General features: G+C 37.9%; 1 protein-coding gene across 2 annotated transcripts; it reads right to left on the bottom strand.

The window, feature by feature from the left end:
- Nucleotides 1-5312: 5312 nt before the first annotated feature.
- On the bottom strand, nucleotides 5313-13010 carry DSEL (dermatan sulfate epimerase like). Of its 2 annotated transcripts, none has more exons than XM_026842518.1 (2): nucleotides 12920-13010; nucleotides 5313-12720 (listed from the first exon to the last, which is right to left on the bottom strand). In XM_026842518.1, the coding sequence occupies exon 2, from the start codon at nucleotides 11767-11769 to the stop codon at nucleotides 8119-8121; it is 3651 nt and encodes a 1216-aa protein (XP_026698319.1). In that variant the 5' UTR covers nucleotides 11770-12720; nucleotides 12920-13010; the 3' UTR covers nucleotides 5313-8118. The 2 variants fall into 2 exon arrangements, with proteins under 2 accessions (XP_026698319.1, XP_026698318.1); XM_026842517.1 differs by having other exon boundaries at nucleotides 12835-13008.
- Nucleotides 13011-13087: the final 77 nt, after the last annotated feature.

Raw genomic sequence — 13087 nt, 5'->3', positions numbered from 1 at the left:
AGGATAATTCATTATGTTAAACTGGCAAATGCACCCTGGAGCAATTTAGAGGTACAGACATACATTCAAGTGACAGCATCTTAAAAAAATCCTAGTATATCAACAATGTCAGGGTATCTTCGTGTAGGCTTGCTCTTTCAGCAAATGGAAGGAAATTCATCTTAGCCTAGCCTGCAACTTAAGAGGGTCATGAAGGTTAGTAATTAGGCTGAAGAATGGATGACAGCTACACCCATACTTCTAAAGATCTGATTATGAGACTAGCTTAATCATGACTGATAAGTTTTCTTGTCTATAATATGCATGTTTTCACATCACCTCTATTTTGTTCAGCAACAGTGCAGTACATTCTTTAACACGAAACAATTCTTCATTACAGAAGTCAACTTTTCTTTCGAATGCATCACCAAAGGATGCTGGTAGTTGAGAAACCATCAATACTCAATCTATACCCAGCAGGTAAAACTGCACCCTCTCATTGAAAAGCATCCTTTGGTGCCAACAATGCTCTTATAGAGCTACACTGAGTAACAGCTATCTAGTTACAAATTAACACAGTTTGAGATTATAAAAGCTCTGCTTTGAAGAAAAAAAAAAATATATCCAATAAAAGTTCATTTTAACTTATCTTTCTGCCAGTACTCTTAAGGTAATTTGAATCAGACAATGTTCAGCTGATCAGTTAAAGTGAATAATAAAGTCTATTATTCAGACATTCATACTGCATGATACAGCAGCTCATTAAGACCTAAATATTCCAACACATGCTTTTAAGTCTATTCTCTTCAGCAGCATAACATTTTGTTTCTCCTGTTTCTCAGTTCATTTCTGTGTACCTATCACAGTCCTTGCCAGGTCCAAGATTATGTTTCTTGAAATCAAGTGGCAACTGTAGGATGTAATTTATGAAAAGAATAGACTGGTACATCCTGAAACACAACAGAAGGTTCAAGAAAATATAATAAAATCAACATTTCAAACTCAGATTCAGAAAACACAGGATAAAATCTATTTCTAGGCAAGCTGTAGGATGGAAACACAAATGGGTCTAAAAAACCCCTGAAGAAAATGTAAGCAACTCCTCTCTTAGAAAAGAAATTAAGAGTGAAAATATTAATGGCCTTCACTAAAACAAGTGTGCATTTATTATCTCTGACAGCCTGCCTTTTATCATGTTCTCAATATTAGTTTCCTCTGAGCTTTGTTCATTGGATTTATTCCCTTTGAAAAATCTTTCACAAAATGGCTGGAGACAAATACTGTAAAAAAATTTGCAATAGCAGAAACATTTTGTTTACACCACACCTTGTTGCTCCTATCATAATAGGCAATTCCTATGTAACTCTCTCAAAAACCAAAGCTGGGTTCATGATTCAGAAGGTTAAAGAAAAAAAAACAAAACTTGTGAGAGTACAGTGACAAGATCTAGGATGAGCTACAAAAACACATACCACCCAACAACTGCAAAATAATTCAGCAGCCACTAACAGAGAATGCACAGAGCTAACACCTTCCAGGAAAAACAAAACAAACAAAAAAAACAAACCCAAAACCCAAACAACCCCACACCATTAAACCTATTTCACAGCTAAATATAACATCATCAAGACTTAAAAACATGCAAACCTTTGCTTTATAACATGCTGAATTTCACAGGAGAGATAGAATCAGGTCTTATTCTTGCTTCTATATTTAAAGTATATCCCAAGCACCTTCTGCTAAATAAAACGAACAGAAAATTCAGTTAGCTAAACCTGCAAAACTCTGCTGCAGGAAACTAGTTGCAGCTCATATACATCTGAAGTGGGTTATAGACCTTTGCAGTAATAAGTATGCTGAACTACCCATGCCTCTGGATGATAGATACTGCCTGCACCAGCCCATATTCAGTAAGACAGATCCAGGGGCATGTAGTTATTCCACTTAACTTGATTATATGTCCTTTTTTTTTTTTTTTTTTTTACTGAACTAGTTTACCTACATTGTTAAATTGTTAGAATGGTCTCTGGGCCAAACATCCATTTCCAAAAAAATTCTTGGGTATAGTTCAGGAATTAGAAGAGGCACCATTCTAAATATACAGTCTGCATATAGCTACAATATTCATAGGCTTAAAAATTATGGATTGCACCAGTTGCCCAGTTCCCAAGAACCAAGTGGGAAATCACCTTTTTTGTTCTAGGAATATAGCTATTTTGTGGTCTTTTACTTAACTCCAGACATACTTACTGTGCATCCAAGGGCAGACAAAATTAGGTTTTGCCGTCAATACTTTCCGAAAATAACAGTGGCTCCCAGGTTCAGAACAAACAAAACCAGCAATATTTAAAAAATGTAAATACATACACTTCACCAAATCACAAAGTTTTGTGATATCCTAAGTGGTGAAATAAGCTAAGAAAAAAACAAAACAAAACAAAACAAAAAACCCCCCACAAACCAACAAACAACAACAACCAAACAACAAGATAACACAAAAGCATTATTTTACTAACAATAGCTTTATTTTATGCAGGACTTTCCATAAATTTGGGGTGGGGGTGGGGGGATGGGCATTGTATGCACTAGAATTGCTCAGACACAGAAATCCACTTAGATGTAAGACCATAACATTTAAAGTCAAATCCACCCCGCTTCGAGGCCTTTCAGCAGGCATCTAAAATAAAAGTTTAATCACTCTTGGCTTCTGAGGATTTACAAAGAGGTAAGCAATGTCTGATTTACCTCTGAAGGCAACACTCTAGAGTGACAATGCTCCTTATTTAGGTGTAAAAGTTAAATTATCTAATGTGAGATAGACTAATTCGGGTCATGTTCTTAAATATCACAGTATCTTTCTCAGTAAAGGCAGTAAACTAAATGTTGAGTTTATACCAGCATAAATGAAGAACCTTTCAGAAATTATTCTGTTAGATGGGTGTGAATGAAATCAGACTATCTTTTCTCTCCTACATCACATATAACTCGCAGCATATTGTCAACTCACAAGATGTATAGTTTAATTTAAACCAGTATCATTTCCGTAATGTGAAACAGCTCTTTCCCATTATTAAGTACTTTCTGAGAGCACAAGATTACCCACTCAGAGCCTTTATAAGAATAGTGTAGATCATGTATCAGCAATTTACTCCTCACTTAAGAAAATCAAAATCCTGACATTTGAAACTGTGCTTTGTACATTATTTTCAATATGTTTGTTTCTATACCTCCTTTTATGAGTTTATAAATTTATCAGACAGCCTGCAGGTACCTCTGATTAGGGTTACAGAGCAATTTACATTTTTTTTACATTATCAAATTGCATTTCCTTTTTTTTTTCGTTAAATAACAAGAACTATAATCTTTCATGATAATTTGAGGTATTTATTTCCTGTAATTTCTGCTGGTTTGGATGAGGCTAAGTAAATGATAATAGTTTGATAATCATAGATAATAGTATTTAGGCCCTGTTGAAGTCAATGGTACAACAGTCATTGAGGTCAGCAAGGCATCATTCCAGTTATGGCACAATTCTGAATAGCTCACAATTTAGGAATTTGATCCATGACTTGTAGTCCATGATATTCCACACTGAAATGCAATGAAATGGAATTTGAGACTATAAGAGTCTCCAAACAGACTCCTCACATGGGAAACAGCCCATTCGTGATGACATTTAAATAAAGGTTTTAGTCTGAACCAAAGCTAAAAGGGAGTCTGGAGAAAGAAAGGAAAGCTCCAGTACTTATCCTATTGAAGAAAATAATTTTATGTGTAACTAAAAAGAAATAATTCTGATAAATTATTTCTAAATCACATAAATAAACATCAGTTTCTAACTATAAAATATTCCAACATACAGAACCCAACATATGGACCAGTGACAAAGGGGCTAATTTTTTTGTAATTTACAGAAATATTGGAATAATATATTTTTATCCTTAATCTTGAAATGTGCACTTCAAATGTTTTCAGCAAATGCAGTATTATGTATGTTCATATTCATCACATAAATATTCATCACATAAATAGTGTCTCTAAGACAAATAATGGAAATGGATGGTCAGGCAGAGCCAGGAATCCCCTATCAGTCACATCATTAAGCTTCAACATCAAGTGAAACCATTTTCATGGTTAAAAAAAAATAAAATCTGATCCATGATGGCAGCTTTACAAATCAGTTACCAATAACTTTATAAAACCTGAAGTGGATATTTTTGTTTGGTACGCATTATAACACTATCAGAATAGTATTACACTGTCAAATGAGTTGTGCCATTAACGTAACATGAAGCTGAGGATCTTTGTACCGAAATTCAACTCTGGATCTGGCAAATGAACTGTTCAAACATAAATCCGACAAGGACTGCATGTCAACTGTGTGCTAAGAGGGTGAAAGGAACCAATTGGACCATGATACTGAGGCTCATCTCCACAGACGTCGCTTTTGGAAAAAGCCTACTGGGAGCAACAGAGGCATGTAAGTATGCTCAGGGACTACAGATTCATCCGATTTGATTGAACTCTGAATGCCAAGACCCATGTGCATCTGTCCAGGGCCAATGTCACTTAGTTACAAAGTAAATAACTGAAATGTTTTCTTCCTTTCTTAGGCTTTCAAACATGATTCAGAGATATAAGCATTTAAATAAAGCCTGCTGTTTTAAAATACATCAAAATCTTAGCTGTCTCATAATTGGACAGTTCAAACTACAATATAGTACAAATAATTATCAACATTTAACACAGGGAGAAAAAGGAAGTAATGTTGAGATTAAAGTACTGAGACTAATTTTCATGAGCATCTTTATGAAAGTCTAACTGAAAGTGACAGAACACTTTTCAATACAAAGTACCTAAACAGACATGCTTTTCTGAAAGGTCTAACAATTCTCAAATTTTACTGACAGTCTTAAATGAAGCCACATTAGTCTCAATGGGAACACTTGCATGAGAAAAAGATCTATTTAATGACCAATTTGACAAGATCAGCACAGACATAAAATTGGAATTTATCCATTAATAGATAAAAGCAAGTTTATTTATTTATTTTTTTTTTATCACCAGGCCTCCACAGTATTCCTGCTTCTCCATACCACAACTCATTTTACAGATGGTGCCACTGAAATTTATTCTACAAAGTCCCGGAGCTGCACTCTTTAGTGGGATTCTTCGTCAACCATATGCATGTTTATTCAGCTTTCTGCTGTGTCTTGTGTTGTTATTCATACAGGTAGAAGGTCACAATCTCAACACAGGCCTTCAGCTCCATAGCTGGGATACCTCCTGTCTGGTACTAACTTTGGTCAAGTTATAATAATTTACAATGACCGGAGACTTGCTGTACCTTAAGCATTCCTATTCTGTTGTTTTCAAAGACACTGCTTTCCATTTTACATATTTTTAGCATAATGATTATAATGCATTTGGCCTCACAAGTTCTAAAAATAAAGAACAGAGTTCTCTTCTACCTTTTTACATCTGTATAAGGAACAAACCGTGCAAAGGAATCTCAATAATAGATTATGTATTCTTTGAACCAGGAAAGTACATTATATATATAAAAAAAATAGCTCCTAAATCTTGCATATAATTAATGACAGCAATAACACTATTATGAATGTAAGTGCATGGGATAACCCGTATTGCAAAAGCAGCACAGATGATGGTCCTGACAGACAATTCTGTCTACCCTAAATCCTTAAAAACAAAGTTGGTTTATAGGCTATTGTGGCATTCCACAATTCCACTTTCAGGAAGGGACTGAAAAATCTTTCTACTTCCACAAATACACAGTCAGTCTTAATTCTTACCTTCAGCAGCCCTAAACCATCAGACAATAGAAAAGCCTTTTTATTTGTTCTAACTCTAGAGTGTAAATCCTAGAAACAGAAGGCAAATGTTGAGACTTATTCTGTCAAGTACAGACTGTACAGACATCAATACTTCCTTTTTTTATAGCATACAACCAAAAATTACTTCAGAGAGAAGCCAATTTGAGAGCATGATACTTAGAAGCCAAAGTTTCACTAACATTTCAGTGTATATTAATTTCTTTAGTATTGCCTGTAACATGGCGTTTCACCTAAACAGGCTGAAACCTAGGACTGAAGGGGAAAAAAAACAACTACTGCTAGGAAATGACAGCTAAGTTATGGTTAGTGAGAACACAAAATATAAATAGCTTTATTGTGTTAGAGGCCTATTTTGACATATTAATGACTGGCTGAGAAATAGCTACTTTTATCTCGGTCATAATGAGATATCACAACGTGCCCCAAAAGATGTGAAATGTATATATGGAAGGGACAAGACAGCAGAGTAAGACAGGGACATATGACTAAGATTGGAAGGTGGAAGGAAAGTCAAGAACTCCTTTATATTAAGAATCTGCAAGGGTACCTGTAATGTGTACAAAGAAACTCATGGCACTTTTGACATTGTCTAATGCTTACCACCCAAATAAACAGTAATTACATGCATATTTCGATATAATAAGCCAAAACTCTGATCCCAGCTCCAACAAACCAACTGAAGCATATTTCAAGACAATCCCATTTGTAATAAAAAACAGATGGTAAAGGAAACAGATGTCTCTTTGTGATCTGATTTATACATCTGCAGATGTTTACAATATGCATGCATTTCCAAAGAATGCTGAGCAAGTTAAATTGGGAAATGGGACTTTTTTTCTTAATGGGCATGCGCAAAGAGTGTGACTCAAGAAGAAACTAAGCTGTGACAATGACACAGCTATCCTATCAGGCTCGTTTCCAAACCAAACAGCGTCATGTTAAAAAATAACCAATGATGATAAAAATCAGACAATTCTGGAAATATTCTACTGCAGGGAAACATGTGAGGTGGCTGAGGGACAGGTGATTTTCAGACTTCTCCCCTCTCTGAAAGAAGACCCGAGGTTGTTCTTCAGAAATTCATTCCTTCAGTGGTTGTCATTCAGAAATTGATCATACAGGAAAGCAAAATATCCCTCAGAAACACAGACCTGGAGATTTATTTAAGATCCTCTAAATCTCAGATTGCCATTTTTTGCAGACATCAACAATAAGCCATTGACAATTACATCAAATATTTGCACTGGTCTCGGTGAAATTATGCACAAGAATCAGCAGAGAAATGTGTCACAGCAAGGAAGGATGGACGAGTCTCAATCAAAATGAGAAAATCCTTTCGGAACCTCTTAGACAAGAGGTACAGGATAAAGTAGTGCAAAGAACCAAGATGTTAACAACTTTCAAAATTAAGCTAGGTTGAAGCAGGTCAAAATTACACAAAATCTTCTCCAAATTTAACTGCTCATTTGGGAGATCTTGTTGGTTTCTTAGATTTGGTCCCATACCTTTCTCTCCAGATAGTTTACTTCAGACTCACAAAGGGTACCGCTTTGTCAGGCACAGAGAATGAAGTCTTCTCTTTCGTCCAAGCACAAAACCCAATTTAAATGTCACATCTCTGAGCTGAAGGAACCATATCCTATAATGATATTCAATATCCATGTCCATTCCTGTTCCGGGCCTGTCTGTGGAGACTGTAAATAAGAAACTAGATTCACTCAAATATTCTGACTGTTTCCCTCCGCTGAAGGGATGCTGAACAAGCCTTAAATCTCATCTTATGTTTATTTTTTGCCACCAGTAAAGACCAGTGAGACACAGACACAATGCACCAGTAAAACCTGTCCAAGGGGGCTAATAATCACCATTGGGAACTGGGACAGTTTAACCAGTTTCATTTCATATAAGCTGTCATACAATCAACAGATGATAAGTACTTTCAGGTACTAACCACTTGGACTGAAGTCAAACTGGTGAGCTGGAGGTGAAAAGCTCCATATTCTATTACTAATCCCCTGAGCTAGAGAGTCCCCAGCTGGTAGTTCTACAAAGGTTCACATAACTTTTTTTTGAAAGGCAGCAAAAGTAGTTACAAGGGTTCTTTTTAAAAACAAAATAAAACAAAACAAAACCCCACAGTTGCAGGAACAACATTTTCTTAAAATAAACTCTCTGAAAGTAGCAGACTGTACACATTTTACAAGAATAAACAAACTTCTCTAATATTTATCCACAAATTGGGAGTCAGAGATCATTAGTGCAAATTTCTGCTGGCCGGCAGCACTTATTCTATAAACTTTGGGTATCCTAAGTGGTCCATTAAAGAACAACAGATATCTTCAATCCGTCTAATCTCTTCATTGGGCATGTTTTGTTTCCAGGCATGAATGCTACTTGGTGAAATTTCCCCTTCATAAGGAAGATAGAAAAGACTGGTGGAGGTGGCAAACAGTATTTGGTTTAAGCTAGCAGGAGGAAGAGGAATACCAAGAAAAGCAAAAATTGTTTCAGCCGTCTTCTGAGGAAAGCTCACAATATCTTCAAACTTGACGAGCTGATAATTTGTAGGCAGCAAGTCCCCATTTATTCTCAGTGCTGCTGCTGTGTTTGCCAGCCATAAATAGGACAACACAGAAACAGCATTTGAATTAGGATTTGAAAGTTCTTTTCTTAATGATTCATATTCAAAGGCATAGCCTTCATTTAAACTACATTTTCCTTTACCATTCTCTCCCTTAAACATTGCAGCCAAGTGTTGTGGAACATTTTTCAAGGAGTAAAGGCTTGGCTTGTTTTTGTACAACATGGAATAGATCCACGCCCGTGGGTCCCTCACTACATGTAATGCTCTCATTGATGGTCCTAGGATTTCCTGAAAGAAGGGAAGCTTTAATGTCCAGCTCCCACTACTTAAACTAAGCACAGGTCGTGCATTAGGATAATAGGTGAGATGTCTTCTCAGTTCCCTAATATGTTCAGCATCTTTATCTGGACTCCCTCTTGCCCTGCTTCTTTGCTCTGACAGAGATTCTCTCTTCTTGGATCTTTTCTTTTTGTCTTTGCTTAGGGCAGCATGCTGAGCCATTTTACTTCTGCTGGCTTCATACAAATGAATGTTTTGTAAATGTAACTTTGTGCCTCGAACTAGAGACTGGAGCCACCCTTGGATAAGACGAAAATGACCATTCTGGACATCAGAAACCTTCCATTCACATGGATCTACAAAGGAATCAATTTCAAACTCAGTCTCAGGAATTTCAAGATAGGGTGTAGGTATCCTGATGTATAAGAAGTCACTGCTATTGAAAAAGAGCTGTTTTAAAATTTCTGCACCAGAAGTGGGAAGTGAAGTAATGATAACATCTGGCAAAACAACTGGGTTTTCTTCTAATTCTTTGGCTTTATTGCCTTTATCATGTTCTAGCCTTGTCATGTCACCGCTCCATTTTGCACAAATGGGCTGAGTACACATGCTCCACACATCCACCAATTCAATAAGCCACAGCGTGACAACCAGTATCAGGATCCAGCGTAACATTTTACCAAAGGATATGTAAAACCGCCACTGAAAAGCCAGTATGACCAAACTCACACCCAAAATTAACCCTGCAATTACATTCACTTTGAAGCCAAACGGAAAAAACACTCTATTATTTTTTATCTGTTTTTTCACAGGTTCAGTACCTAGACCAAACTTGGTCACTTTGTTTTCATGAACTACCTTGGCAAAACCACCAAAGCCCAAGTAATCGAACCTTGTCTTTAAATTCTGATATTCAGTCACAACAGAGATGGTATTTTCAGTGTTGTTGACACTGAGTGAAATCTGAAATCCAGATTTTGCATTATCTACGAGTCTACAGTTAGACACATTGACATATGGGCCATAGAAAAGGTAAACAATCCTTGTGAGCATGTTTTTCATTGGAAAGGTAACATTTACAAACTGAGTCCATCGCTTTTTGAATTCAGCAGCTTGTTCTGCCTCCTGTATCCTAGCAACAGGACTACTCCCATGATGATCAAACCAAAACATCTTGTAGTGGGCATCCCACACATCCATCATAGCTCCATTGTATTTGTTCTTAAATTTATAAGGTATGTATTTAAAATCAATGTCAAGATTATGAAAAAAGGCACTGACAGAATTAACGGGAGAGTCTTCCTCCTTCTCGATATGGTCTACTACTAACAATGTCTGAGAATTTAAGAGCAGCAAAACACGATACACACTTTTTAATTTCATTGCTGATGTGTAAGCAGATACCGCCTCACCGCTCACAAACATCATGTCTCCAGCCTGGGAGGCTGTTATAATTTCTCCAGTTGAGTCTCCAACCTCATCACCAATCCACTTCAGCCACTGGGCACACTCACCAAGCTGTCCCTCCCAAGGCTGGTTGCACTGGCTCGTAGGAGATGGAGCAAAGACCAAGACATTGTTCAGGTGGCTGAGTTTAGGTCCATAAAGAGCCTCAGATACAAACACCTGTCCATTGGGAGCAAAAGTGAAAGAGTTCTGATCAGGATGTTCATGTCCTGGATTGAAACTTCTCCACCCATCAATCCAAGCGTATGGTTGAAAGTGAACAATATCATAGACAGCACGTCCACCGAGCTTTCCAGACTTAAAGGACACAAAGGTGTTCGTCTGACTGTTTGGCAATCCAGCCCCATAAGTAACAACTCCCCAGTTAGGAAACACATGCATTTTAGCAGTACCATAGTCAGGAGGCGGCTGAGGAGTGATTTCAGCAGCATACCATATAAATTCAGTGTGCAGTGTGCTCCACCTCTGTGCAGTGGACGGCACCATTGGCCCGTCCTTGGGTCTGTGTTTTCTAATCTGCTGCGCCAGCCAGTTGCCAGCTCCATTCTTCATGATAAACTTATCCAAGAAAACCAGCTGGCTCTCAGGACCGTAAAACCAGTTGTAATTAGAATCCGCTACACCCACAGTCCTCTGAAAACCTGGTAGCAGGGTGGCATAGTAAAACCAAAAGTGCATTTTGAGCCAGTTGTTCTCCAAGTTGTTAATACCAAAGTGGCGCTGGGCCAGGAAAACATACTGGGTTACCGACTTGGCTGTGTAACTCCCATAAGCTACTCCTTCATCCAGAGACCCGTCTACAATATGATTGAGCAGAAACATTGTTTTCTCCATCACATCAACAACAGTGTGTTTCCAAATATTTGCCTGAGATCCTCTGTCCACCCCTGCAACCAAAGCCCCAATAAGCAAAGCAAGCATATTGGTTGCTTGGTGATTATGGAGAAGCTGCTTTCCCCAGGAACGAACCTTTGAGTACTCATACATTTCCTCGCTTACAGACCATATCTTCTCCAGGTATTTTTGCCTCCTCTCATTTTCCAGTGAATTGTACAAGAAGTCAAAAGCAGTGGCAAATCCTGTTAGGGAGTGACCAAGTGGCACTTCATCTCCAGGTGCATTTTCAACCAACCAGTTTTTGTAGCCAGCCATTCTATCCATATATTCTAGGGTGAAATCAAACGCAGCTTTATCTTCGGGGCACAGCAAACAATAAAATGCTAGAGGTGGCAGATTGTTACCATAAATCTCATTCCACTTTGCAGCAAAATCAACATGCTTGGGTGGAGGTAGGTAGTATAATGGGTTGGATAGCATAACCGTCACCGCACTTCTGATGGCTCTAAATAGATGGGAATGGCTTGTATGAGCCTTCTGCCTCAGCGCCTGGACATCTTCAGCATCGAAATACAAACTCGGATGAAGAACTATTTTTTTCAGCTTCTGCTCAGCACTAAGACCTTCAAGTTGCTGTTTTTCATACTGATTTACATTTTCTATGAAAGTCACCCAATCAGAGTAATTGCTTACAGATTCTTCAAAAGTGAAGACAGCAAACATCATTAATGCTAGAAATAAAGTATGCCCCGTGAACATCAGAGCCATGATCCATTAGGCAGCTCCTCTTCCCCAGGCATGCATTTCCTAACAAAACACAATGTTCAGGTATCAAACTCTGATCCAGTTAGTAAAAAACCAAACATCTTAAGGCATTTTTTTAGGAGAAAGGACTTAGCATGTACTGTGCATTCCAAAAGATACTCAGATTACTTGTAAACTGAGCTACAATATTTAAATAACAAGGCTCCCAAAAACTTAAAACTCAGGTGCCTTGTCTGTTCACACTTTTCTGAAACACACTACAGCATAAAAACTGAAATCAGGGAAAAAGTAGAATCTCTAAGGTATGCATATAAAACACAGGTTGACAACGCACAGTAAGAGACTGAAACACTATCTCCTGAAAACTTGAAAAACTTCACTTGAAAAAAGGAATCAGAGTCATATATTTACTTTTCTAAGCTTTCAATCGGGTCAAATTCCACTTCCAGAGCTGACAAAAAACTCCACTAATCACAAAATTACATATTCAAAACAATGTATTATATTCGATGAAATAGGGAATTTACAGCACTTGGAAAAAAGACTGAAACTGAAGTTATTGTCTCCAGCCTTCTCCTTATCTCAGCTTCCATACATTCTTTCCATCTTTCTCTTTTGAGACTCATGGGAGAGCAGGAAGGAAAAGAAAAATAATTTAAAAAAAAGATCAGCATAGATCCTCCATTAGTTCCTTTTGATGAAACCGCAGTGCTTTTAACCTCTATTCCCCTCTGTTGGTGAAAGGTGCATCTGAATTAATAGTCACAGAGTATCGACATATTTTCAAGTCTTCTTTCATCTTATCTTCTGCCGAAGTTTTGCCTCAGTGATTCAGACAATCCCGCTCCTTCCATTATGAAGCAAAAAGAAAACATGTGAAAGAGGCAGACAGCTAACACTTTTTTGTTAGAAGAGCAGTTTCGGGTTTCCTTCCACTTTGCATGTTGGTTCTTTCTGTGGAAACAGAAACAGAAGTTCTCTGAAGCTCTATATGTGTCAGAACATATTTATAAAGCACCGAAGGTAACAACGTGCTGCTCACTTTCTTGTAAAGAGAAGCTAGCGCACCTCTTCTTTTACAGATCCTCTCTTTTAAAAAGGACCGTTTTCAAAGTTCCGCAAAAATTATCTTTAGCAAATCAGAAATTCACACGGCCCCGTTCAGCCGCTTTATTCCACCTTTTCCTGCGCGGCCACGAGGTCTCAAGGGCGGCTTTTCCCGTTACGCCACCGGGACCCGCCCGCGCACACGCGCTCGCAACTCGCCGCCGCAGTGACAGGCAGCTCCGCGGAGTCCCCGCGCGCGGCGCACGGCCCGAGC

The sequence above is a fragment of the Athene cunicularia genome (assembly GCF_003259725.1).
Source record: "Athene cunicularia isolate RWA chromosome 2 unlocalized genomic scaffold, athCun1 chr2_part1, whole genome shotgun sequence".
Lineage (NCBI taxonomy): Eukaryota > Metazoa > Chordata > Aves > Strigiformes > Strigidae > Athene > Athene cunicularia.
This window is presented reverse-complemented; position numbering and strand designations above follow the sequence as displayed.

What these genes read in the sequence shown, in the direction of transcription:
- DSEL (XM_026842518.1), bottom strand. Translation starts at nt 11,769, where the DNA reads ATGGCTCTGATGTTCACGGGGCATACTTTATTTCTAGCATTAATGATG.